Below are 27453 nucleotides of genomic sequence, written 5' to 3'. Positions count from 1 at the left end.
TTGCTTTTTTTATTTCTGTGGCAGAACATTACCACAGGGATTCCTGATTGAATGTATAATTTTGTGTTACAATGAAAATTATCCACTTTCTGACTAATGAAATGTTTTTATGTATGTAGCAGATGAACAGAAGAATACTAAAGGGGAGAAAAGAGACATTTATAAGCATATTTGATGCACATCAAAATAAAATTTAATGTATTCACATATCACTTTTTGAACACTAGTGCATCTATATCAATGTACAAAATAAATGAATTCTATACCTTTGTGTCACCAAATAAGGCATGCATTCTTCATAATAGTTTTAGACATATATAGCTACAGGTCAACTCACAGTAGGACTCACAGACATTCAACCACAGTACACATAAAGCATACTGAAATGGGCCAACCACTTTTCCTCTCCAATACACATTCCGGTTATTTGTACAGTACATACAGCAGGGATTTAACACTACATCTAATTCACAAAAGCAACGAGATATACTGCAACTGCATTTGGGTTTCTGAACACTTCAATTCTGGCTTTATTCAGAGAAGTGATTAGGTGAATACAAGACACCTTCATGCACCTCAAAATGATTTTGGTAAAAATCTTTGTTCAGATCTGAGGGCATAAAATATATCTAATAAGAAATAGGTACTGAGTAACTGAGTAAGTAGGAAATATAGAGTGAAACAGTACTGTAGTACAAAGAAATGCAGCCGTGACTCGCGCATCTGACCCATGAGCAGGTCTTTAGAACACAAAAAGAATTAGCCTCGAATGAACAGCGCCCTCTGGTGGACGACCTTCACTGCACTATGCACCTATTCCCACACCCATGTACTGAGACTGATAGCCTCAGTAAAACTTAACATTCTGAGGTAATATTAACATCTAGAATTTTATATGGAAATCCCCTTTTTCACTCAGCAATGTGAGGGGTCATAGGGTCATCAAAGGAGGGAGGTCATTTCGCTTCAGTTCTACTGAGACAGAGAATTAATTATAATAACAATAAAACCTGTTTAAAAATAAATACATCCTCAGGAATTTTGTTAAATAAGATTGTTGCGAGCTGATATCCACAGAAATATCTATGCTTGTTTTAAAATGTTAAAATGTCTATTTAACTCAACACAAACTCTTAGAAAACGGAACGATTTAAAGGGCGTCCATCCTGAAGACAGAGGTAGGCAGCAGCGTGGACTCAGAAACAGACCTACGTCAGTGAGACTGCCATGTCTGTGCAGCTGGAGCCGGCGCAGCTTCGGGCTGCACAGCGAGTCACGGCTGCAGGCTGCAGCAGAAGAAAAGTGTTCAGGAAGATGAGGATCGGGCTGCCGGGAGCTCTGGGCTGCTCGGCGGCTCATTTCTGCTGCTCCTGCTCCCGCAAGCGGCAGCCTACGGCCGTGATCAGAGCCGCGCCTTTCCCGCTGCCGTCTTCCGACAGGAGGAAGTTCACGTTGCACTTCGGGGCCAGCTCCTTCACCGTCTGGTGCATTATCTTCGAGAAGCTGGGGAGACAGAAAGTGAGTATTCCTCTGAGTCTACACATACCGTACCTCCGCTACACAAGCCACAGGTTTAGAGCTGCTGTCCAACCCGCTGTGTCAGCCAGGAGAAATGAAGACAACATACACTTGTCCTCGGAAATATGGACATCTGCCTTTCTTTTTGCAAAGTGATACAGGAAGGCAAAATGGCAGGTCTTTCACATCAGGTGGAGAATAGACAACACCTTTAGCAGTAACTGACTGCTAAAATGGGGAAAGACCGGCAGCCCTACAGTGGACTCTACATACAGCACCTTTTAGATAACAATGCATCTGTACCAACAACATTCATACAGTGTCTCCTGTGCATCTTGTGCTGTAGCTGCGCCCAAACTCTATAAAACACAGTGTTGCTTATTTACAATGTGCGCGCGCACACAAACCGTCTAACACCACAGCTATCGCTAAAGGATGTGCTATTTCATGACCTGCTACACTCAAACACTCCTCCTCCTCTCTGATACTGACTGTGGATGCAGCTTGTAGAGAGTCCCGTCAACCCCCACGGTGATGTCCAGCTTGTCCAGCCCCCGGTTCTCACGGATCTTGTCCACGACAGCGGCCATCCCGGCCCCGCAGATCTGCGCCGCTCGGCGAGACACCGTGCCGCACACCTCCTTCACAACGATACTGTCGTCGCACGTGCTGTCCAGGCCCAGCTGCTGCAGGATGGCTCGGACCTGGAGGAGGGCCAGGCGGTCACTAGGGGACAAAGACACCAGCTTCAGAGTTAGGGACCTTCACAAACTGACCTTCTAGTGCCGCACTTCCAAGAGACAGCTGATGAATTCAGTACTAGTGCTCACTGGGCAGCCGGGACCGCTGTCGGCACAGTCATTCCAGAAGAGAAAGTCTGGCACCGGCTGCTTTAAAGCTGTTCTGTAGAAATTCCCATTGATATTAATAATATTTATACTGAATTTCCATTTTCCACAAAATAAAGAGCAGGGATCTGCTTATATGTAAAAAGTATGTCAAGGTGAGGGATATAGACTCCATTACTTTAATTTACTCAAATACAATGCATGGAAAGACTTTGACCAAAATATAAGCTTGACAATGCCATCCAAATGTGATCTATCATTATCTTTATATTAACCTTTCTAGATCCTCTAAGGTGACAAATCAGGAAGAACAACTAGTTCAGCTGAATGTGTGCCAATTATTGTGTCTGACAATAAAGAGAACTGAGTACAAGATCAGGTGCCCTGCAGGCGACGCCACTCTCACCTCTCAATCTGGGACAGAAACTTAGTCTCAAAGATGCCTCTGGTCTTTAGCGTCTCAGAAATCTGACCTCTGAAGAGGAACCCCCTCTTTGTCAGGTCGATCAAAATGTTCCGCACAATTTCTCCCAGGTACATCCCGCTACACATTTTTTCATATCTGGGGAACAAAAGGCAGATTTGTCCGTTAACCATTTCAACAGAGACTGCTGGCCAACGTCTTTAAGATGTAGTCACTAGTATTGAGTCAGACGATCAGAGACAGGTGTGCTGTAACCACGGTCACCTTTGTTTCCCAGGATTCAGCGAGAGCTCGTCCACTGCCCGGTCGTACTGGGTCCTGATGTCATCCAGACAGCCGTTGTCTCCAAATGCACCCCATTCCATGTTGACGCACATGCGGCCCTGGTCTCCCTCCACTGTCTCGATGTTCCTCATCTCCTCCATGTAACACGCATTACTGCCCGTTCCTGAAACAGCAATCGACACATTCCTCCTGCTTATTATCTGAGCAAACCACACCAATTTCAGTGTTATTAACACAATACTTTCTCCTGCAAAGAGCACCACGCTTTGCTTAAACTCTGCGAAAAGCATGCAACTAAATGAATCATTTGAATCATTTGTTAGAACATGTACATTGAAAAGTAGGCCCAGTGCTTAGAACATTTACTGCCATCAATGTCCAGGCAGTATGAAATTTGCACTGTGACAAATTCATACAGAATTAGGGAAAAAACAATTTCAGCAACTATTTTGTGTCATTGGTGAGGCTGCAGCAGCGAACACACAGAAACAATAAAGTACAGACTTGAGTGCAGAAGCCTCTAGGAACGTTGTGTAACATGCAACACATTTTTAATTAGATCCCTGTCTACCCAAATGAGGTTCTGCCAAAATCAGATCCAGTTTTACAAAACACTAACTTTTTTTGTCCGTGCATGTTATTACAATATCATTAAAACTGTAGCCAGAACGTATATTTCTCTATTTTTTCCCCAGGCTGTGAAATTTTGCAAGACGGGGTGACGTTCGCGGTGGTAGTTCAAAACAAACGAGACGCAGATACAGCAACAGTGGAGAGCCTACCCGCAATCAGACCTATCTCACACGTCGGCTCCTCATACGCACACGTCATCATCGTCCCCACAGTGTCATTCACTATGGCCACAACATCCAGATCAAACTCCTTGAGACAACGAAGACAAAAACAAGACATGTAGAAAGTGCTTTTCCGACCAAATCCCGATGGTAAGAAACACATCAACAGAAAGTCGCTGGCACACACTTGCAACATGTTCGAGGTATTTTGGAAAACGCTTTGGGTACATTTAAAAATATATATTTTTACATATTTGCATAAGGCTTCGCATCACAGCAAAATGTGATTACATGTAGTACATTTCTTCCGCCGCAGCTCGTCTCAGGAGCATGCGGCTTTCTCTCACCTCTCGCCTCTTGATGCCTTCGCGGAGCAACCCCACCACGTCCTCCCCCTCGCAGTCGGTTGCTTTGAAACCTTTGGTCCAATTTACAAGGATTCCCTAAATCGAGTGAAAAAACGGACCGTAAATACTGAGAAAAAAAAATCCCCACAACGACTTCCAGTCCTTGAATGCATTTCTACAGGTTATCCACTAGGTGCCGTAAGAACCGCAGCAAAGGAACTGTAAAACTGGCCAACAAGCAGGGCAGAGACCTTTCTCCAGCTACACTTACAGACAGAAACGGGAAGGCATGTAAATATTTGAGAGAACCATAAACGTACTTTTTCAATTGGGTCTGCTTATAACCCACTGTCCTCCAAAAATGGAGAACTTTTTCAGCTCTTTGAAGTTCGGTGACAATTCAACCCATAAAAAAACACAGGAAAAACACCAAGAGCTCACCGCGTCTAGACTGGTCTGCTTGCATGGGAATGAAAAGGTGAACCCCAGAGGCAGGCGGGCGTTCTTCATCCCCATGTAATCCAGGAAGTCCGAGATGCAGTGGACAATGTGATCGAAAAGCTGGAAATAAAGGTCATTCAATGTCAACAAAATAAAAATACAAGTGAAAGACTGTTTTGTCCTGTTTAGCAAGGTAGTTTCCAATTTCATACTAATTAATGCACGCATTGTCGATCGATTATAAAATGAGATGTTATGGTACAGGTTTGTTGCATAATGTTTAAATTTCATAACATTTCCTTAACTGTTAGATAACACAATTTTATTTCTATTTATTTCAGTCCAGTCAGTGAAAACGAGAAAGGATCCCCTAACAACCTGATTTAGAGACTTTGGATGCTAATATTAATCTGGCTGGCATCTTTGATGTTCAAAAGCTTTTTTGTCATTGTTGTTTTTTTTTTTAGTTTGTTGCAGAACAAACTTGATCAAACTTTTATTATGTGCTCATAATAAGAAACAAAATGTGCTACTTTCCTAAACAGCATCTCCATGGTAGCCTGTTGGATCTTGGATCTTTGACTATTGGATCAAGATTAATGCTTTAATTAGCAAAGAAACGATCTATATACAGTAAAGTGTTCAGAGAACATTGTTAGAAGAACTCTCTTTTTAGATTAACTGATACTGAACATTTCTTAAAACTATGGGAGCAGAGGTTAATTCTTTAAATTCATATATTTTAAATATTTTTCCATCTATTTTAGGTTAAGGCATCTTAAAACCTATCAAATCTGTGACAGATCCAGAGTGGTTTTCCAGCATTGCCTAACTCCTTTGCTCCCACGTACCTCCTCTCCAGTTCCTTGCATGACTTCTATGGGAATGGCATATATTTTATTGTGCATCTCCACTGTGCGTCTCTTGCCACTGCGGATTTTGACCAGCAGCACCCTGAAGTTAGTCCCTCCCAGATCCAGTGCTAAGAAGTCTCCGTGTTCTGAAAATACAACCAAAACAGAGCCCGTGAAGCCCAGAGGAGAGAGCTGGCTTTCTTCTTGTCAGCCCCTACCCCTGAGCGTGAAGCCAGGTGATCAATGACATGTCTCGTTGTTCCAGTCTTGGGGGAAAGCTGATGATGTAAAAACTATGCATTGCCAGACAAGAAGGATTCCTGTCAGGCATGTTAAACCAGTGGGGCAAGCAAACAAGATAAAAAATAACTGGATAACAGATCAGAAGACTGAAACAGCCAAGAATAAATTAGTTTGTGCAAGCTTCTTCGCCACAACATGTCGGTCACTGTATGGGCTTGCAATTCAACTGATGTGTTGACTGAACAGACTAGAAGAACAAATGATACTTACGAGTCACTTAAACCAATTGGTCTGTTGTAGTTCCATCTTACTCCTGTTCTAATGTATGTCTTTAATAAGCTAAATTAATTTATGTAAAGACATTAAAAAAATTAAATCCTATAATTGCAGGGGTTTTTTTTTAAACTAAGACCCCAGTTGTTTTGTCTTACATTCAGAGATACATGACCCAAGATGGCTCTAAATTGTTGCAGCTATTTTTTCTGGAGGAAACAATGTCATGTACCTGTATTAGGAAGGGCTACAGGAGATACTGTATGAGACTGATTCTTGCAGGTATAGCAAACAGGGAACTGGTGAGGGTTTTTTTTTTTACAGGTGCTTTTGAGATTAACACAAGACAGTTTATTCAAGTAAACTGAGACAGATAGAACTGAGCCTTATTTAAAAATCACTTTAGTGAACCCTTTATACTTCTCTCCTGTGTACTCTACCGATATTACCAGGCCGATTGCTTTGAAAAGCACACCTGTCCCATCAGGAGTGCTGCGCACGAAGGTGGGCAGCATCTTGACAGTGGCGGTCCCATGGGTCTTCTTGCCCAGCCCGTTCTCTATCTCTGTCCTCATCCTCTTCTTCACCTCCAGCAGCTGGGCCTGGGTCAGCCGGAACTCATCCATAGTCTGCTTGATCTGCCGGGCCTGATCCGCCAGCCGGTAGGCCACCGCCGTCACCATGGCGGCGCCCTTCCCGCTGCCGCTCTCGGAGAGCAGGAAGCGCACGTCCGAGTCGGGGACCAGCCGGCGCACCGTCTTGTGCAGGCGCCTGGAGTACCTGTGGGGTGTGGGGGACACGTCAAAAACCTGCACCTCATAACATGGCAAGCTGCAACACAGCAGTGATCCTGCTCCAGAGTGCGTCAGATAACATGAAGACGCCGGTGTCGCATAGCTGCTGCCTGCTCCTGGGACACAGGCAACAGGGTTCCTGTGAACCAGAGAGCAGCCACTGATGGCAACGACTGGGCGGACACCATGTGGGGATTGAAGAGTGGTCATTGCTTTTTTTATACGGTAACGTAAAGCAGCACAGCAGCGCCGTTCAAGCTGCAATAATGTTATTTGCTGTGCATTTGTCTTGATGCGGGACGTTGGCCTTTGGCGAGAAAAAAAGAATCCAGTTTTATCTGAGGGCTTCTCAGGAAACCCACAGTGCTGTGCAATAGCACGCTCATTAAACTCACTAAAGAAATAAGAAGAAAGAGAAAAAAGAAAAGCAGAGCAAACTGTATTTATAGATCTAAATCAAGTGAGACATAACAATGCTGTTGAGCAGAGAGTCTCTGTTGGTCTGGGCAGTGAGTTTCACAGTTGTGGTGCTGTAAACAAGAAGGCCAGAAGATGGCCAAAGATAGAGCAATGTTATTCTTATAGGACAAAGATACCCTTGTGATATTCTAAACGTGCTTCAAACGACAACAGAGGTTTCAAACTTCCAGTTAGGGTTTGATTTTAGAATCGTCTGCAATGGGAGATGTGTGAGCATAAATTCCAGCTTGTCACCGTTCAGCTCAAGAAAGTTCTGTTGCATCGATATTGTAATATCCGACAGACAGGAAAGTTCAGAAAACACAGTAGTCTTGTCTGATTTTTGGCTGTAAGTAAACTTTGTCTCATTATTGTGCAGTTGAACCTCAAGCCCCGGATGGCTACTAATCTGACTAAGAGGCAACGTGTAAACATTGTATAGTACAAGTCACAGAATGGATCCCTGTGGAACTCCCTAAATAAGTGGGCCAACGTGAGATTTAAAACAGCCTGATAGATTAGGTCCTGAGACCCAAAGAGAAGACAAACCACCAAAAGAAAGTACTGATGCCAGTCCATCACAGGGCACACATATGGACAACTTGGAGACACAAATGAACCCAGCCAGTATGTCTTGGCAGGAAACTGGAGCATCCAGAAAACCCCTTCCCACACAAGAGGAGAGCATACAAACCCTACAAAAAAGGTATTGTGTTCTGCAGTCGAACTCAGGCCCAGTGCTTACTGCTGCAACACTGTGCTGTCTATTGTCTAAGTCATTAGCTTTACTTTTTTATTACTGCTGACAACAGATATGCAAAGATATACAATGGTTAGCCAAACTAACGGCAGTATCACTTTATCCTGAAGAGGATTTGGTCATAAAAAACAGAAACTGACAAGAAATACATTCAGCATGTGTTTGCAAATTTATTTTGCTTTAAGTATTTGTTACTGTTATGTTTTTTCCTAAAAATACAAAAAGGTAATGGTTTTTTATGTTTACCATGACCTTTTTGTAAGATATTACCATTATAAAAATGATACTGAACTAATTCTAAAGGTCTAAATATCACTGAATCCCATTCAAAAATGCAACAGAACCTACAGGCAAAGACTACTGAATGAAATACTGTTAGTAAAGCAGTGGTGCAGTGAACCAAACAACTATCTCTGGCACTCTTAGTCTTCATATTATACAGAAGGCTACAATTATCTATTTATACAACTAACATTTTCCCTGCAAATGGTAGTCTCAGATTTCAGAACTAACCTTTCAGTTAATCTATACTACATCTGAGTAGTTATCTTATAAATAGAAGAGCTCAGTCATGTACCCTGGGATTTCCAGAATGGAAATGAAACTGAATATAGTTTCTTCCAAACACTAGCTGTAAATTATACACACTTTTGTGGACAATGGCACAACAGTGCTAGGGAATAAACGTCTTTATCAGTGCAGTAAAAGTGGGCAGGACGCAGCAGAACCAGGGGTTTGGGAGCTGTACCATCTCCTATGGTTCACATGAGGCATGGCAACAGTAGCAACCTGTCGAACTTACTGGGGGTGCATCTTGTAGAGGGACCCATCAATGCCCACGGTGGTACGCAGGCGGGCCACGCCCTTGTTGTCCCGCAGCTTAGTGAGGATGGCGCCCAGCGTGGCGGCGATCAGGTTGGCCGATCGGAACGAGACAATGGTGCACACGTGCTGCACCGCGATGCAGTCCTCATGCGACGGCTCCACGCCCAGCCTGGTCAGGATGTCCTTCGCTTTGGCCAGGCCCTCCTTGCTTCTGCGAGGCAACAGTGATGGGGAGAGAGAGGGACTGAGGCTCACTAAACCTGGCACACCTGTACCGCTGAGATCCTTTCAAATCTCGCACAAAAGGTAACCGAAACATTTGGTCGTCTTTTGTCGGAAGGTAGAAGTCCTTATTTTGTAACAGTAGTAAAAAGAAGAAAAATGAAAGACTCCATTGAAAGAAATAAGGAAAAAAAGATTTATAATAATTTTACCTTTTTCTCCACAATAAAATTCCCATTTGTTAATAGTAATTTAAAGATTTTTAGGGTGCAGCTAGCAAAAGAAATGAATGGAAAATTATTTTTTTCCAAAATCTGGTCAGTGATTGGATTAGTAAGAGCAAGTGCAGCAAAAAACGTTTGATAGACATTGTATGTTTGATTTCCAGCATCATGTTCTCCAGTTATTTCCAAGATCAGCTGTTTTGCTCTGATGATCTTACTTTGATTTACTATTTTTATCTATGCCAGCAGTTCTTAAAGGCGAATAAGTACAGGTTATGCAGCAGACAGTTCACTGCAGGAATGTTACAAAGTGATCTGCATGCAGAGCTAATAAGTAAGTAGTATTTGTCGGCAAAACCATCTTGAAGCCGAGAGCAATATTGGATTATAATAAGAAGAGATGTATTCACAAGCCGGCTTGTTTACAATGTAATAGTGCCGGTTGACCTCGCAGGACGTTTTGTGGCCTCGTTCAGATTTGCAGAGAATGAGGTCAATATGATTCTGTGCATACCTGGAAATTTAGTCTATTTTGTGAGTAAATTGAAGGTTTTACACGTTACGGTGTACATTTTACTTTCACTGTGGTTTGAATTGCACTCGTCATTGCAAATTCTTCAAAATATTAAAATAGTGCAGTTCTCCTTTAATGGCTTGATCATGTTTTATATTCTTAAAGTCTAAATTTCCTATCACACACATTCACACCATAAAAAAGTGCACGTGCAAATTAAGTAAATAATTTTCTTACCAGCAACAGTAAAAAAAGGCTCATAGCACATTGTCTGCTGACGACGAACACACTTAATGCCCTTATATCACATGGAGAAAAAATTTTAGTATCTAACAGGGATTTTTTGCCTCGGAAAATGTTATTCTACCTGTTTTTCGGTTCTCAGGCCCTGTGGGAACACAGGCGAAGAACAATTAATAACAGATAATTACTTACTTCTCTATAGCTGACACGTGCTTTGTTTCAAATTTCCCTTTGGTGAGGAGCTCGGGGGTGATTCTCCCTTCAAAGAGGAGCCCTTCTTTGGCCATCTTCACAAGGATGAGGCGCACAAGCTCACCCATGTACATCCCACTGACCATCTTTTCAAACCTGGAGAAAGGAAGGCAGTAGATGGGGTGATATTCCAGAGATATCCAGTATACCAGAAATAATAATGTTATTTACTGTATACAGTTTATGCTACTTAAAACATATACTCTATGTGTATTAAAAACTGAAAGCACATCACCTAATATTAATTATTACATTTGAAATGAATGTTGTAAAATAAATATCACTGAGTGTTTAAAAAAAAAGGTGAATCACAATGAACAAAACAGTGTTTCACACTCAGCATTGTTTTCTAGTTCTGGTTCTCACCAGATGGCTGTCTCCTGGGAATAAAGGATGAGGGAACGTTAAGTGAGTAATAAGAGGTTAGAGGGGATGAGTGGTAAGAGAACAGCGTTAGAAAAAATTCAAAAGTATAGTATTTCCATCAATACAGAATAGAAATACAGCATTGTGACTCTGAGTGATAACAATAGGGTTGTGACAAAAAATAAATGAATTGTTATATGGGACCCTGTCTCAATACTGTGAGGCAGTATTACTCTGGATCACAGGTTCATCATGCACTGTATGTCACAAAACTTGGGGTCTTACAGTTGTTTTCCTGGATTGAGGGATCCTCTATCAATCTCTCTGTCAAACTCTGTTCGAAGGTCCTCAAGTGAGCCGTCATCCCCAAACGCTCCCCATTCCGTGTTGATGCACATCCGGCCCTCATCCCCTTCCACCAGGTCAATGTGCCTCATCTCCTCCATGTAACACGCATTGGTGCCAGTGCCTGCAGGAGACCAGAGCGCAGCATGGTGAACCTGGTGAGTCTGTCTGTGATATATGAGTCTGACAGCTAGAGCACGCTGGTGAATCTGTCTGTGCTAAACCAGTCCGACAGCTAGAGCACGCTGGTGAATCTGTCTGTGCTACACCAGTCCGACAGCTAGAGCACGCTGGTGAATCTGTCTGTGCTACACCAGTCCGACAGCTAGAGCACGCTGGTGAATCTGTCTGTGGTATACCAGTCTAACAGCTAGAGCACGGTGGTGAAGCTGTCTGTGGTATACCAGTCTGACAACTAGAGCACGCTGGTGAATCTGTCTGTGGTATACCAGTCTAACAGCTAGAGCACATTGGTGAATCTGTCTGCGGTATACCAGTCCGACAGCTAGAGCACACTGGTGAATCTGTCTGTAGTACACCAGTCCGATTGCTAGAGCACACTGGTGAATCTGTCTGTGGTACACCAGTCTGACAGCTAGAGCACATTGGTGAATTTGTCTGTAGTACACCAGTCCGACAGCTAGAGCACACTGGTGAAGCTGTCTGTGGTATACCAGTCTGACAGTCTCCATATCAATAAACTACTATCCTTTTAGTCATCAAAACTAACACTGATCATCACATACTATCACATATTGTAGTGATAGTGAAAAGTTTGTAGAATTGATCCTTTTTTTATTTTTTTATTTTCTCAGTTTTTTATTTATACAGTACTTCACATACATTTTTGCTCTATATCACTTTGTTCTTTCAAAAGTAGATAAAACTGATGTTTATAATTCTTTTTGACTGTTGGTAAATGTTGTTACACCAACCTCTCTAACTGAAGCTGCAATTTCAATATCAATTAAAATGGCGCAAGCGGCATTTGGTCCAAGGAAGTCAACTTATGTTTAAGAGTGATGCTTGTGTAACAACTCCTACATTAAATCACAAGAATAACCAAGGATAAGGGGTCCAATCTCTCATTGTCCAGAATGCAGCAGCTTTTCTATGTCTCCTTAAGTTATAAACAGCTCTTCACCTAGGAGAAGTTAAATTAATCCAATTAAGGTTTAATAGGACCAATTAATCCCTTCTTAAACTGTGGTCAGAGTAAAGAGATGGAAAAAGCTTTTTGGATTCTAGACCCTGAGGTCCAGAGTGGGGAAGCTTTTTCCAGAATATTCTCTTCTGAGCTTTTTAAAGGGCAAAATATCTTTCACTGGAAAAAAAGCCTTTTAAACTGCTTTAGTTGCCTCTGAATTTAATATATTATAGCAGTCTCCATTGCCCTACTAGACATTTGGTAGGGCAACACTGTGGGTCCTGGCTAACCCGGAAGTGAAAACCCCTCTTTGTTCCAGAGGGCAATGGGCAAAGAGGGGGGAACTTTTTGTTTCCCCAGTAACCTCAGGACTCCACCCTCTCCAGGGTGTCTTAAACTGTGAGCAGAGTAGCAGTCATGTCAGAATTCCTCTAGATCCAACAAGGTTTAACCTCCACCTTATTTTTCATTTCATTGGGCTTAGTTCCTCGTGTAAACAGCTAAGAACATTAAAGCTTGTTCTGCATGTCTGAGTCTTTGAAACTATCACATGCTTTTATATGTTTACAACTTCTTTACCTATAATGATCCCAACTTCACATCGCTGGTCATCAAATCCACAGGTCATCATAGTTCCAACTGTGTCATTGACAACCGCCATAATATCAGCATCGTAATCCTTCAAAACAAAGAAACAGAATTACAGATGACCGATTGACCAATATGCGTAATGGATGTGAAGCAGTCAGATTTCCTGGTTTCTTTTTCAATTTTAATTAACTGTATCCATTTATACACTCACAAAGTCAGTAAGCCAAACTTACCCCTCGCTTCTTAATGGCCTTGTTCAGTAGTTTCACCACATCCATTCCCTCCACACCACTTGCCTTGAAACGCTTGGTCCATGTGAGCAAAACACCCTGAAACACACAGGTCAGGCTGTTAATGCCCTTTGACACTAAAGGGCCACATCTCCTAATTCAATCTCTCTGAAAATCAACCCAACAACAATTAATTAATCAATTAAGCTTCAGTATCACACCCCAGTCCTTGTCCTTCACTAAAGGCTAAATCCTTGTCCTTCAGTACAATTACTATTTAGTGTGTAGTTTTTGGATCATTCTGTGTTGTTGGATACACTAAACAATGTTGACAGTAATCTGCCAATGGCGAAAACAAGGAACAGAGGAGCAGGAATTAATGATTACCCCAAACTGCCAAGTCCTCTGCTTTGACCAGTGTTTCCTTTACAAATTATTTACAATGCATCCAGTACACAGCAATTAGCATAATTATTAACTAACACAGGTTACCATTAGTGCACTAGAGGTAATCTTCAAAAGATATTCCATGGTCCTATGGTGTTTATAGCATTTGAGTGATAATTAATGATTTTATGTTTTACATTCCTCTGCAGGCAAAAAAAAACATGCCTCTGAAAGATATGGAAGGTTTAGTCCCATCCATTCTGCTACTGGTCTGTGGGGATTATTTCTAAAACATTTTTGCAATTTGGTTTCAGGGAGATTAAGTAAATCAGCGGTCAATTTGCCTCATCCACTGGCATGGCTACACGACAGAATATAAGAGTCCTCAGCTCTCCCTAGATCTGAACTAAAAGCAGGCCATGTGGATAGAAAGAGCTTTCACTCATAAAAAGTATGATTTGCGAATTTTTTAGTTATTTTTAAGATGATCATACCTCGTCCAGCTTGGTTTGTGCACACGGGAAGGAAAAGGTGAATCCCACAGGAAGCTTCTTGTCTTTGATTTTTTGTTTTTCCATAAAATCTCCCAGGCATTCAGCAACATGGTCAAACAGCTGCAAAATATATCACAGGCAACACGGAATCAGTCCATTATTAATAAGAAGGCACTAATATTAAATTATTGTGTTTGTTTGGAAATAAAAAGTAATCCTGTCTGAAATGATTTGCCTTTATGAATAGTATATTGATATAAACAATTGTAAATATGAAGAATTAGTTAAATAGTTGAAGTGCTCAAATGTTCTCACTGCCCACTTCTCACCCAGATTTCAAGTGAACACAAAGCTTTTGTTAAACCTTGTGTCAGCATGCACAGCAGATTTGAGCACACAAAACAGACACACCAACCTGCAAGGTTTGGAGATGGGTGGGATCTCAATGTACCGACAGTGCCCAGCAGGAAGAGACAGGAAACGGAGCTCTTACCCGTGTCCCACTGCCATGCATGATGTCTTCCGGCGTGTCGTAAATCTGGCTTTCCATCTGGACTGTCTGTCTCTTCTCGTGAGAGACCTTCACGCGCAAAATCCGAAAGTTAGATCCTCCCAGATCCAAAGCTATAAAGTCTCCCTTTTCTGGAAGAATGAAGGGGCTTCGTGTTAGTCTGCATAGTATTTTCAGAGCTTCTAGTTACAGAGAATGGAAAATTAAAATCCCATAAATTCTATTTTGTGGTATTCTTACTGGTCACATGCAAAGGCTTTGCATTTGAAGTATGAATTAGCTAAGAGGTATACAAGTGAAGTGCCCCAAAACAGGACAATTTGGAAACCTTGTTGAAGATGTAAAGGAAATTTAAAGAGTTTAGATAGAATTCTGGACTGGAACACACCTTGCAGATAACATTTACTATAGAAATGTTTATAGTTTTACATATACAGTAGGTAGCAAAGATCTGAACTACAGCTGTAAAATGGGAAACACTAAGTTTGTAGAACCTACATGTGAAAAGGAGTTAGGTGTTTACAGGTATGTCGACACATCTTATAATCTAGACAAAGTGGGGAAGAAATAAAACATAATGAAAGGATGTGTAGTAAAAATCATTTAATTTAAACCTAGAGATGGTATGTTAGAATTATACAGTGTACCGGTAAGTTTCAAACATATTATTGCTGCAGTACCAGTAATTCACTGACAGGTTAAAAAAAACTAAACTGTTTAGTCTTAAACAGAGAAGACTGAGGGGACCTGACAAAAGGTTTTAAAAAATGCAAGACAATGATAGAGTCATCCCAAAGACCTTCTTCACTATCAGCAAAGAACTATAGTATGAACCAGAGTGGAACACACAAAGGGTTGTTGGAGTGTGGAACAACTAACTAACCAACCATTTTGTTAAAGGCAATATCCTGGATTCTGTCAAGAAACAGCTGGAAGGGATCCTGGGACCACTGGGCTACCAGTAACCACACAAGATAGAATCTTATGCTGGTTATTGAGCAGCTTAGCAATATAACTTAAGAATGTTCACATGCCTTCAAAAAGGTAAAAACAAAATTAGGTTTCTCCAAATTAAAACTTTTATATTGTTCTTTCTTTCTACCTCTGTTGAACCTTCTACAGTAAGAGAGGAGGACATCCCTTTTATCACTGGTCATTTTAACAACTTGGCATTTAAGCAGCTTTATCTCTGCATAGCAACCAACTATCAAATGCATGCTGCAGTGGTCATTGGATTCCCTTCATTGCCTTTCAGAAAATAAATGAGCAAACATTTAACTGGCCTTTTTCCCCCTTCTGAACACTAAACACTTCAATTACGCCACGCTCAGGTACTCCACAGTATGCTGCAGACAAGAGAATCATTAACATGAGTCCTTCATTAGTTACAGTGAATGTCACAGCAATGCACATCGCTGTTTCACATGAACCTCTCCCAGTGCCAGTATATAGATTCAAGCAGGGCCTTTTACAAAGTCCTTGGATGAAACAACCTCTGAAAAGTGGGCAGCAATAGAGTGAGATGGTTCGTTCTTATCTGTACCTTGGCATTCTTTTTCTTTCCTGTGACACAAAGGCAAAGAAATTCACAAAATAAAATGGCTAAACACTGCTAGACAGAAAGAACAGGATGTTGTGTAAGTACTGCCATTTCACTGAGGTGCTACAGTAGTATTGTACTTATGCTTTTCTAAATGAGTGGCAACTAATCATCATCCCTATAGACAACCTCTGTAATGATTTAGGCAGGGATCATGCAGAGTGTTGTGTTCAGAACTGCTCTCCACATTATAAAGATGGTATGGTAATGATGACTGATGAAAAGGGTTCTTTTAACCTGAAACAGAGCAGACTTAGGGAAGATTACAGAAGAGTTCAAGTTTTAAAAAGATCTTTAAAGATACTGTAAAGTTTACCCAGAACTGCAATTGAACCAGGACATGGACATTCAGATTTTGTTGCATAGAAGGCTCATTTTTTGCAACACTCCATCTATCTTAATGAAGCTACAGTACTTAAATTGCATCTCAGCAGAATTTTAGAAAGTTTGTAAGAGAATCTAAATCCAAGTAAGGAATAATGGTTGAACTACAGCTTAAACTACCTGTAACGTTTCTCAGGTTCTTATGTTTACCAACTCAAACTGTCTCTGATCATGTGACCATGATGGCCACTGGTCCTGCAAGGTCAGCCTTTTCTTTTCATTCTGTTTGATTCGGTATTTGTAAGATCACTTCAGAGGCACATATCTCGACAGTTCATGGAAAAGGGAAAATCAAAAAGAGACTGTATCTGCAGGCTGTGTTCCACCTCTCTTTTTTAAATTATCACTGTGGGACGAAATTCAGATTATATAGTCGAAAAGCTCAGAGGTGAAGATACAGTATATGAATTCACATGCATGATTACTGAATCCAATCTCAGATCTGACTACACAGGAACCCCAGCTTAGAGTAACCTCACACACAGTGCTATTGCCCAACAGCCAGCTGTTCTCTCACACTGAGCCCAATTAATCCCTGCCAGTGTCCTGCCTTAATAACACTACACCAAACATCAACAGAATGCATGCAATCCTCCAGAAAAACTAGAGGGGCCTTTTTAAGCACAATTAAGATAATGTAATTAGAAAGTAAGGACCAAAACCACACTGAAATAATTTTAAAAACTTGACACCATAAGAACAGTAACACATATAAATATTTTAAAGGTGAGTTTCATCAGTTCTAGCTGAGGTTATAATTATGACGGTGGCTCTGAAAGTGTATTTTCATATTTATCGGAAAGACCGCCTCACATGATTGCCTTGGGAGGCCCATGCTAGGTTATTTATAAGGTGTGACATGAGTCGGAGCCGGGCTGAAGTGGGCTGCGTGTAATGCAGGACTCCCTTGGCACCTGACATGGGGGTAGTAACACTTGGCAGGCATGGCTGTGCTATCTGAGTTAATACACGTGTGCTTATGAGTAAGGTCCAGTAAGAAAGACAGGAAAGATTGCAAAGATGATAAAAACGGGTGTACTCAAATAAATCATGAGAACTTCCTGAATGTATGCCTACGTTGTGATTTTAACTAAAGCAAAAATGATGTAACTACCATGACACATTTTATTTGAGATTCATTTTAAATCGACTCCACTGTTTGCTGAAATTATGTTATACCAACCTTTTGATTCAGAAATTACTTACGAATGAACTAAACACCTGCTTCCCCCTTGCAGGACGATGTCCTCAACACAGCACAGTCTTCACATGACAGTAACCGTAGCAGTGGAAAATTTAAATCTGCCATTTTGAGGACCATTTACGATGCAGATGAGAGGACCAGGACAGGCTTTTTCTAGATTTTCTTTTTTTCCCCATCTCATGGCTCATTATTACTCAGCTCACAGCAACCAGTGGATCCTGAGTGGATTTAATCTATTTTCATTGCTCTAACAGATCGATATGTTATGGCTCACAGTCCAGCTTCCGTTTTCATTAGTGTAGCACTAATTGTATCAAATTGCAAGGTACTGTAACTTAAGGTCGTTCCACCTTAAATCCTGTGCTCATCGCTTAAAAACCTGATTGTTGTCAATCAAAAATGCAATATGCCATATACTGTAGTGTCAGTTGCTTCAAATCAAATTGCCACTCAAATTCACTGTAAGATGGACATTGCAATGATTAAGTTGTTGATCTCAGATATTTGATACAATTTTAAAAAGAAAAAAAGTCTTTTACATGTATATGGTGTATATACCATTGGTCTAGCCCATCCCAGAAATACTGAAAGGAGAAGGTCAGACATTAAAATAGAAGAAAAACGTATTGGAGATTCCAGTTCATCTGCCATCACTGTTGAAGGTCACACATACTGTAAAGCTGCTCTGAACATCACAAGTATATCTGATCTTTTGTTAGCTTGGATCAGGCCCAGGAAGAGAGTTCCAGGAGTGATAAGCAATTGAATAAAAACAGTCTAGCCTGCCCTAGCCTGAATAGGATTAATTAATTCCACAAATGTAAAACAGATTTTTGCAGAGGGCAACCTAACAATGAATATTGATCGCACTGCATTGCTGCATGCACAGCACGGCCCTTGAGTCAGACGAATACCCTTTTCTGATATTGTTGTGGGAATGTACTTGATTTCCAGTTGGAACAATGCAGCACTGGTGATTCCAGTCTTACTCTGTCAAAACATGTCGGGAGCTCACCTGATCCATCAGGTATGGACCTCACAAAGGTTGGCAGCATCTTCACAGAAGCTGTGGGGTTAGTGTCCCTGGTCAGGCCATTTTCCAGTTCTCTTCTGAAGCGAGCCATGACATCCAGTAGTGTTTCATCAGAGAAACGCATGGCGTACAGGTACTTATCGATCTGAAAGCAAACAGAGGCAAAACCAGCCCATTGTTAACACTCAGGAGAAACCAGGCATCTTGCATTAGTGCCCACTTACAGTACATTATCTTCACTCCTTTAGTTCAAATGGATTTCTACCACTCTTATTGGAGTCATCCTGTACCAACATAAACTTTAAGTTCAATAATTGAAAAGTCAGACTTTAATGAGCAAGAAGCATGTTGGTGTTCTCCAATTTATTCTAATCTTTTTTTGTTCTACAGTCTCAGCACTCATTTGGTTATACATTTCTAACACTGCTAAAATCATAGAGTTAATATTCAACCTTCTCCATGTTTGGCTTAGAAAATTAAATAGGAAACAACTGCTCAAGAATTTCATCTAGCTTGTTGTAATATCAGCTAAAATCCACATTATGTAATGCTTTAGATTAATTATGAGGACTTCAGATTAAGTCATTTTAATTGAAAAAGTCACATTAAACAAGTAAGCAAAAATTAAATAAACTTACATTTGAGAATGCCCTGATGACATATAGAAGGCAAGTATTTTCCATAAATAACTTGCTCATCAGACCTGAACTTATCCTGGTTTCTATGGAGTTAAGAGAACAAGAGGGACTTCTGTCCCCAAAAAATCTGAAAGCCAGTCCATCACAGGGATTACCCCCAGAAGTGCTAGACCTCACTTACACAGCTAGAGTGAAGTACCTCACTCAAAGGTACAACAGTGTCTGCACTGCAGGGACCTAAACTCACAGCCCACCGTTAAGGGGTCCAGACTTAGCCCCAGCAATATACTACCCTCAATATCACGTGGACAGTATGTCAAAAGAAAAACTAATATGTATCATTACCTACAAATGAAAGGACATGAAGAAATATATAGATATCCTACTAATACAACCATATAATTAGAATTGTTTTCTGCTTAGTAATGTTATTGCTGTCTTTTTAAATTAGCATATTGACTAAAATTCTGTATACAAACAGTATTTACCACTAGTAGACAATCAACCGCCTGAAGTCTACTTCACAGGAATGAAATTTAAATCTGGATTAAAAAAACAACCAACCTATAAATTGCAAATTATAATCTCAATTCTCAGTCTTCGTTAGGTTTGTCTTTGGACAGAACTAAGAAGACTTGTGCCCAACACAGTCACCAGGTTTATCATTCCTGAATGCCAAAGTTTTTATGTAATATGGGCCTCTGTGTCAATATGCTGATAGAAATAACTTAATTTGCAGATCAGTGGAATTTAAAAAAAAAACTTCATCACCATAGGCTGACCTTGGGTTCTACAGACAGATGATAGTCATGAAAATGTGTAGGTTTTTACCACAAATGTTTTACCAGTATGGATTTTAACATACCATGAATGTTCCAAATTGCATGAGAATGAGCACCTTTAACCTCTTTAAAGGTCACTGAATGTGTCAATGCAGGGAAGGATCATTTTAGAGATTAATCAGAGGAGAGAACCTACTTGTTACCAGAATAGCAGGAACTAAAACATAAGGATGTTTAACCTTACAGCTGTTCCTGCCACTTAGCAAACTCTAAAGAGGTTACAATATGGTAAATGAAGATAGCTGAAGACAGGAATTTAATGCTTCTAGCAGTGAAATGGTATCAGCTGATCAAGATGATAATGGTGGAAAGATATATTTAAATGTGTTTCTACGCATTATAAACTGAAGAGAAATGTGTAGGTCTGGAAGAATGAAGAGATGGAATCTTTTGTTCTTAAATGGAATGTGCACACCTATAAGGAAGGACAGTTCTGGCTCTCATCCCTAAAATCTCAACAAGACAGCATAACAGGGAGAGAAACATTTCTGAGTACGGTATCCAACTTTCAGCCTCTACTGCTTAATTCGTAAGAGTAGGGTTGTTAACCCCAGAGTCTAACCCAAAATCAACCTTGGGCTTGCACAATCTGGCCTACCTACAGTACACCCTTCACTGAACTGGTAAAGCAAAGTCACTTATTCCCCTTATCTGCTACGTGAAGGGGCACCTGGTGACTAATGGTGTCCATGCGTCACTCAGAGGGTCTCTGCAGTTCAGTGCTGGGTGAGACGGATCCCCTCCTTTATGTAAAGCACTGTGGGATCCTTTGGGATAAGAAGTGCTACATGTAGTAGCTGCAGGAATTAATATGAATTATTACGTGCCACACATTGCAGGCAGAGTGAAATGTTTCTTATAAATAATAAAAGAAACAGTCCTTTACAACCCTCAGGAAACCTAGGATATCTATCTGAGGACATTCAAAAGTCACTGAGCTACTATTGTATGTGGGCCAAGAACTGTGTGTGGCTGAGGTGGAAGGTTGTGGCCTACTGTACCTACACAGATTTCTGCTCTGACTTTGACAGAGGGCAGTCAACTAGAGGTCAAGCTCTCTGATAGAGATGTTTCTGAATATCTAAAACCATGCCTCAAACTTTCATGTATGTCTTAGACCAAATGAATCACACACACTAATAAAGCACGTTAATTGCTTTATGTCAGAGAAAGGGGTGGATGGACTATCAGTTTGGGTTTTATGACAAATACACTATTGTGAGCATGTGTCAAAAAGATAAAAAGCAGGTTTATAATTAACCTTACACTTCCTACTGTTACTTATGCTTTGCAATCATTTCAGGATATTGTCCTGGACCAATCCAGTAAAACATTATTGGAACTATTGATGCCAGGTTGGGTAATTCATAAGAGCATTATTAATATGATCATATTTATTCACAATCAAATTTCAGTATTAATAACTAGCAGTATAAATCAAATCCTATTTTTCAATTTCAGCAGTTATTGCAGCATTGAGGCTGGGACATTTTTTAAATTGAACTTTACATTCAATTTCTTAGTTCACCAACTTCATTCTGTCCCCTACAGATTTAGATACTACTATTTAGTTTAGATCATCTTAATCTTTAAAGCAGAAACTATCATCATACACAGGTCATTTTTCTTACAGATTGAAATATTGGAAAAGAGATGGGCACCAGCTAGACATAAAGCTGTCTTCTTTCAAGAAAGGACTAGGTGAGAACCTCAGATTAATTAGCTGCTAAAAACCAAATAAGCAAGATGTGTTGAATGGCCTCCTCTCATTTGTAACAATCAAAATTGTATTCAAAGAGTGTGTATCCAATTTATTTAAGCGCTATAAATAGAGGAAACCGGAATTACATCTGAGATTTACATTAGGGAATCTCCTGTTTGCTCAGCAGCGGCCATCTGTTAGCAATCCAATAGATTAACTACAATAGATTGTAGTTGGTGTTATCAGGTTTGGAATGTACTGTAAAGAAGCAGAGGGAAACTCTTCGAAAGACCGGAGCACTGAGTGAGCAGAGTCTGCAGCTATTAAAAAGTGGTGCTGAACGTTTTCAGTTCAATGAACATTTTCAATTAAATGGGAAATGATTTACCATTTTCTGATCAGAATACAGAACAGCTTCCATGTCTTCAATGGTATTACATCCACTACACATACAGTATTATTTTAATTTAATTACGGTAGGACTTCAAATGTTTATTTTTTAAGAATGATCTCTTTCCAAGGTGAGCACTATTGGTTAGAGAGGAGCAAGCCCAGTGTGGATAGAAAGCAGTGTGGCAGGTTTATTTCTATATTAACTAGCGCAGAGACTAAGGGAAATACTTCAGCCTACTAAAGAAATTAGGTTCTTACAAACAGTTGAGACTCCTCAAACAACGTTTTAATGGACAGGCTTCATCATCTGTGGTTTTCTGAGTGTTTATTTTGTTATTCTTTATTTAATTAGTTGTGAAATGACTTGAAGCACCACACAATTAGTGACATTTCTTTATTTTTTACAGGTGATTATCGTGCAAGTAAATTAGAGTAAAACCAAAATCCAACACTAATCCTCAGGCAAAGTACGATAAAGGGAGCTCATGAGGACAGTAATAAAGTATGACACCATGACAAGGTATAGCTATTTGAACAGCACACACCTCAGATGAGCACAGTAAATCATGACTCAGGGCTATGAAAATTTATGAGGACTGACTCAATATCTTCCAGTGAGACAGGTAATCAGAGAGTTTCCTGGTTAGATGCCTTAGAAAGCTATCTATAACACTCAAAAGTATTGCCACAGACTTGAAATAGGCTTGTAACACCTTGATGACTTAGGGATTTTTTTTATCACACACATTAAGATTTAATTCATTGGAAGATTCATCTGCATTTCAAAAAAAGTACAACAATATCAAAACCTTTAACTTATAATTAGCTGGTTGCCTTGCATCTGATTTATTTCATGGTGACGAGAAAAAAAAGGGAAGAAATAAATGTTTTGTTCTCAAGCTACGCATGTTGAAACAGAAAAACAATCTGCTGCTAATATATCAGTCACACAGAGATAGGGCTAAGTGTATTTGGCATGCCATTTTAATGTGTGGGGAAGAGGCCTACAAGACTGTTCTCTTAGGCTGTTTTATTTATCTGATAACACCAGCTTAGGAAACTCACACTGTGACCCAGTGTACTTACTTCACTTAAGATGTTTGCTTCAGTTAAGAATGCAAACCAGTGATAACCACCAAGAGTTTATTTACTGTCAGTTTCCTTGTTTATCTGCGATGCCAAGCAGCTGAAGTTACATATGCATTATTACAGCTAGGGCTCTCTCCTCGATCACTAAACATTTAAAACACCAAGGAAGTAGATTTCCTCAGATATAGAATGGGGAATAGAACACTTCTCTGCAAGAGTCCTTAACTTATGTAGTTAACTATAAGATATTATTACAGTGAGAGATATTGTATGAGTTTTTTATGCTGTGCTGTTACTGAAGAAAGCTATGTTTGTCAAAGGAATCAGTCAGAAATTAAATCTTGTTTGCATGTCTGAGAATTTTCTGCTCATGGAAGCAGACATGTAGTTATAGTTGACAAAAACTTCCCCTTCTAATAACATTTAGTCTCATAATGAATTCCTGATTTACATTCATCTTAGTTTTTTATACACTTTATATGAACAATTTGTGTCATCACATTTTGTGAACTATGGCCTAGTAAATGAGGCTGTGACCATGAAACACATTTCATTTAATTCAAGTGTCATTCTTTCTATACTAATGGTAAAAATGGTTTTACACGTCTTAACATCTAGCAGCTGTTTGTCCAGGAGTGTATCCGTAGGCCCATGGCATTAACTAACTCGTCCAGTAATCCATCAATGTGGCAAGTCTGCATGGCTTGTATTGCCATGGCAACAGCACACACTGCCTTCTAAAAAATCAAGCCCTTTGTTTTTTAAAGTGGTCCTAATTTGAACTAGATGAATAGTGATCTCCAATTAAACTAGACCTGTTTGATCAAAATTAATTGTGGCATTAATTTTTCAGATATGGGTTAAATGAACAATTCCAAATAACAGTTATTTTGTAAAAATAAATTGTTTCTTCATTTTGGCTTCCTTCTTTTACTTCTTCCAGATTTTTTACAGGAATTCATCTTTGCCATAGAAGATATTTATCAGAGGTCTGAGCACCTACAAAACTGTGTTTTATTCAAGATGATATAATGTAAGATTTGTTTTGAAATTCTAATTGATATACTTTTGAGAGCTTGGGCTTGAATTTTAAACTTCACTAAATTCCAGGTTGTCCAATCTGTCGCTAAATGTGCAGTACAATGATTTCACTTATAAAAGCTCTAAACCGCACCCTCTGCTTTTGAGAAAACGAGTGACTTCATCTTTGGAAATGGAATCTCCATTTAGGTTATTATAGTCTTTTCACAGTACTTAAGGCACATGGTTCTGATCCTAGCTTATGAGCTCTTTCACAATTAGAGGTTGTGACATTACAGTCAGCAGTATATTAAAATGAAATATTTTCCCCTCACTATAGCCGCCTTCCACTCTACGGCTATCACAATCTGGCCACAGAACAGAGCTCCTTGATACAAGAGAATGCTTTCAGTGCTAGCCTGGGTACTGAACCTATGAAACATTATCTTTGACAGAGGGCAATCTTTGCCCTTGAATCAGCGAGTGAACTACGTGAGTGAAAAAATTTAAAAAAGGCCAGTATCTAAACTTTCTCAGTTAGAAGACAGAATCGTGGAAGTTTTATTTTGGAGATGGGGTAGAAAGCCCTCCCAAAAACTCTTCTACAAAATAGAATACAAAAATAATTATTTTGTCACCATTTGATTGATTTTTCCTTCAGACATTCACTCTAGGCCAGGGACCCAACTACTACAACACAATGGGATTTCCCTACAGACAGGTAGCCAGGGCTTTTTATATCCCACAGAAGAGTCTATTTAAAGACAAAATCTGATTTATTGAATGATACTTTATCATCCTGTATCCTGTAAATGAATCTCTGTAAGCTAATAGAGGGTGGTTTACCGTTCACATGGTAAAAAATGTCAGCTGTCCATTCTTGTAGCTCACCACAGTGTTGGCCTTTCATTGGCCTCCCTACACACATTGTTGCGTTACTTAGATTCTGAACATTTTTCTATTTCTGTCAAATAGTATTGAATTAATTAAATTACTACTATATAATAGAATACAATATAATAATACATTATTATATTTCAAAAGCTGTCTTTATTATGCTAATTTGGTTGTTTTGAGGGTCACGATTAATTTTTGTATTGATCACATATCACTAAGAATGACACCAGGCACAGATGAATTTCCCACTTCTCAAACATAAGACCACCTGCATAAACCTTTGAACAGGGTTAATAAAGGGTTAATTTTTGTATTAGTATTTAAAGTATTAAGTTGGATCCAAATACAGGAACGGAGCACCATTTACGGATCAGGACTTCCCAGCTCTATCACTCTACCTCTGAGACTCATCCTTAAATCAGCAATCCTGAAGGCATGGCAAACAGGAGTCAGAACAATACTCTACAAATACTTTCAGCTTTTTCTAAGATACACATTGCTATGATAATGCAATACAATATCATTTAATTCAGGTTTTTGGGGGGAATTGCCACAGATGTATTTTCAGTACCGATGATTATAGGTATAACACATTGTATGTACTCTTAATGCAGTTTTAATAATGTTATTGAAGAGGACCTTGTAATAATATTATGAATATAATATTCACTGTAATTTTACCTTACATGCAAGTTTATCACATTATTTCACATCATGGCGTGTATTATTGTAACTACTTCACTATTACATATTCTCCAATGAACGCCATTTCTACGCTCTAACAGCACTCGTTACTCACACAGCTGTAAGTTTAAGCACACACTGGATTTTGGAAACTATATCAACATCTGTAAGCCGAGCAGCTGAGGCACCTCTATTCTGACGTATATTCAAAGCGCAGTCTTCACTAACAGCCCCGAAAGAGTGCACTGACTAGAGTAGGCCTTGAGAAGGGAGGAGTATAAATTTAAACCAAAATACAGATGACTCGGTTCTCAGATGCTTGGAAAACTAACCAAAAACAGAAATCAAAAAACAACTCTTAGCTTTGACAATTTATAAAATCAAACTTTAAAAACCCATAAAAACCTCACTCCGGTGCCTAGTCAGCTCGACCGACACCTACATCCTGATTTCAAGGACACTGCAGCACCAGAGATTACAGGCATTGCAACCACCTTGGCCTTCTCTGCCAAAATATGATTTGCTGGAGCAACAAATAAATTAGGGCCCTTAGACCTCAGTGACAAGTACAGTAATACATTTACATTAAAAATATAAACATAGTCACATCCCCCTATCTGGCTCCTAACCTCATAGTTCTAAGATTGCAGGAATGTTTCGAAACACAGCCAGTTTGTCAGTTCGCCAGGGCTTCTGGACTCACCTTTTTGACCTGGTCATCCTTAAGCTCTGTGAAGTAATAGGCCAGAAGCTGGGCTGCTATCATCCTGCCTGGGTTGTGCGTGTAACAAGAGGGGGAAAAGCCCGACACAAGGAAATCCTTCCAGTCGAGTCCGTAAACCTTCACAGATCCCTTTTTTATAAGAGAAAAGCCAGCCTTCACACTGATCGTCCCTGTTCCCTTCTGGTATCTGCACACTGTACAAAATGAAATAAAAAAAAGCAGGATCTACATTCACTGTGGCTTACTCCTCTAACCACCAGTCAGCCAGCTCAGAGAGATGCAGCAGGAGCTGGAATGGTAACTAGCTAAACCCTGCCCACTTCCTGCCCCGTCATTGGCTGAGATACCGGAGCTGTTTTGCAAAGGAGAGTCAAGCTGACGGGCTGTCTCATTCTCCTTCTCAAGAGCGATGGGAGTGGGGGCGGGGGAGGGCGCTGCACTTACTATGGTAAAACCACAGAGTGTGTTCGCCAGGCCTGCTTCCGCAAAGGAGTCGCCATGTTTGGTGCCTGAGCATCACCGAAACAGCCCCACCATGTGAGCTTCACAACACCCTACGGCTCTCCCACTCTCACACTGCAGTGTAGAGACAAAAGGAGGAGGCACATGAAGATTCCTGAACAAGTCAATATAAGCTGAGTAATGCTTCCCTCTGCCTCAAGGTGAACCAAAACATGATGCCCTCTTTGGCCACTCACATATCAATATATACAAACAAAGCTCATGGTAAATTCTAAGGTTTGTCCTTTGCAAGAGGAGGAAACCCAGAAGCTTAGATTCTAAGGAAAGGGAACACTTCAAAGAATAAGAAAAGCCTTATAAAGGTCTATGAAGAACAAATGCAACAGGAGA

The 27453-nt window shown here is 40.1% G+C and overlaps 1 protein-coding gene across 1 annotated transcript; it reads right to left on the bottom strand.

The window, feature by feature from the left end:
• Nucleotides 1–170: 170 nt before the first annotated feature.
• hk1 (hexokinase 1) lies at nucleotides 171–26882 on the bottom strand. The gene is made up of 18 exons (XM_088917846.1): nucleotides 26581–26882; nucleotides 18595–18757; nucleotides 14374–14522; nucleotides 13881–14000; nucleotides 13003–13098; nucleotides 12758–12857; nucleotides 10972–11155; nucleotides 10261–10416; nucleotides 8843–9076; nucleotides 6503–6807; nucleotides 5509–5657; nucleotides 4658–4777; nucleotides 4217–4312; nucleotides 3858–3957; nucleotides 3055–3238; nucleotides 2773–2928; nucleotides 2011–2244; nucleotides 171–1503 (listed from the first exon to the last, which is right to left on the bottom strand). Exons 1-18 carry the CDS (start codon nucleotides 26641–26643, stop codon nucleotides 1356–1358), a joined length of 2757 nt encoding a protein of 918 aa, XP_088773972.1. The 5' UTR covers nucleotides 26644–26882; the 3' UTR covers nucleotides 171–1355.
• Nucleotides 26883–27453: the final 571 nt, after the last annotated feature.

The sequence above is a fragment of the Atractosteus spatula genome, chromosome 5 (assembly GCF_055471065.1).
Source record: "Atractosteus spatula isolate fAtrSpa1 chromosome 5, fAtrSpa1.hap1, whole genome shotgun sequence".
Taxonomy (NCBI): domain Eukaryota; kingdom Metazoa; phylum Chordata; class Actinopteri; order Semionotiformes; family Lepisosteidae; genus Atractosteus; species Atractosteus spatula.
Note: the sequence above shows the minus strand (reverse complement) of the source record. Positions and strands in the feature narration are given on the sequence as shown.

Coding starts and splice junctions, on each gene's coding strand:
- hk1 (XM_088917846.1), bottom strand. CDS start 26,643: ATGATAGCAGCCCAGCTTCTGGCCTATTACTTCACAGAGCTTAAGGAT. Junction 14,001..14,373: donor TGCATGGCAGTGGGACACGG/GTAAGAGCTCCG, acceptor TATATTTTGCAG/CTGTTTGACCATGTTGCTGA. Junction 11,156..12,757: donor TGAAGTTGGGATCATTATAG/GTAAAGAAGTTG, acceptor GGTCTCCTGCAG/GCACTGGCACCAATGCGTGT.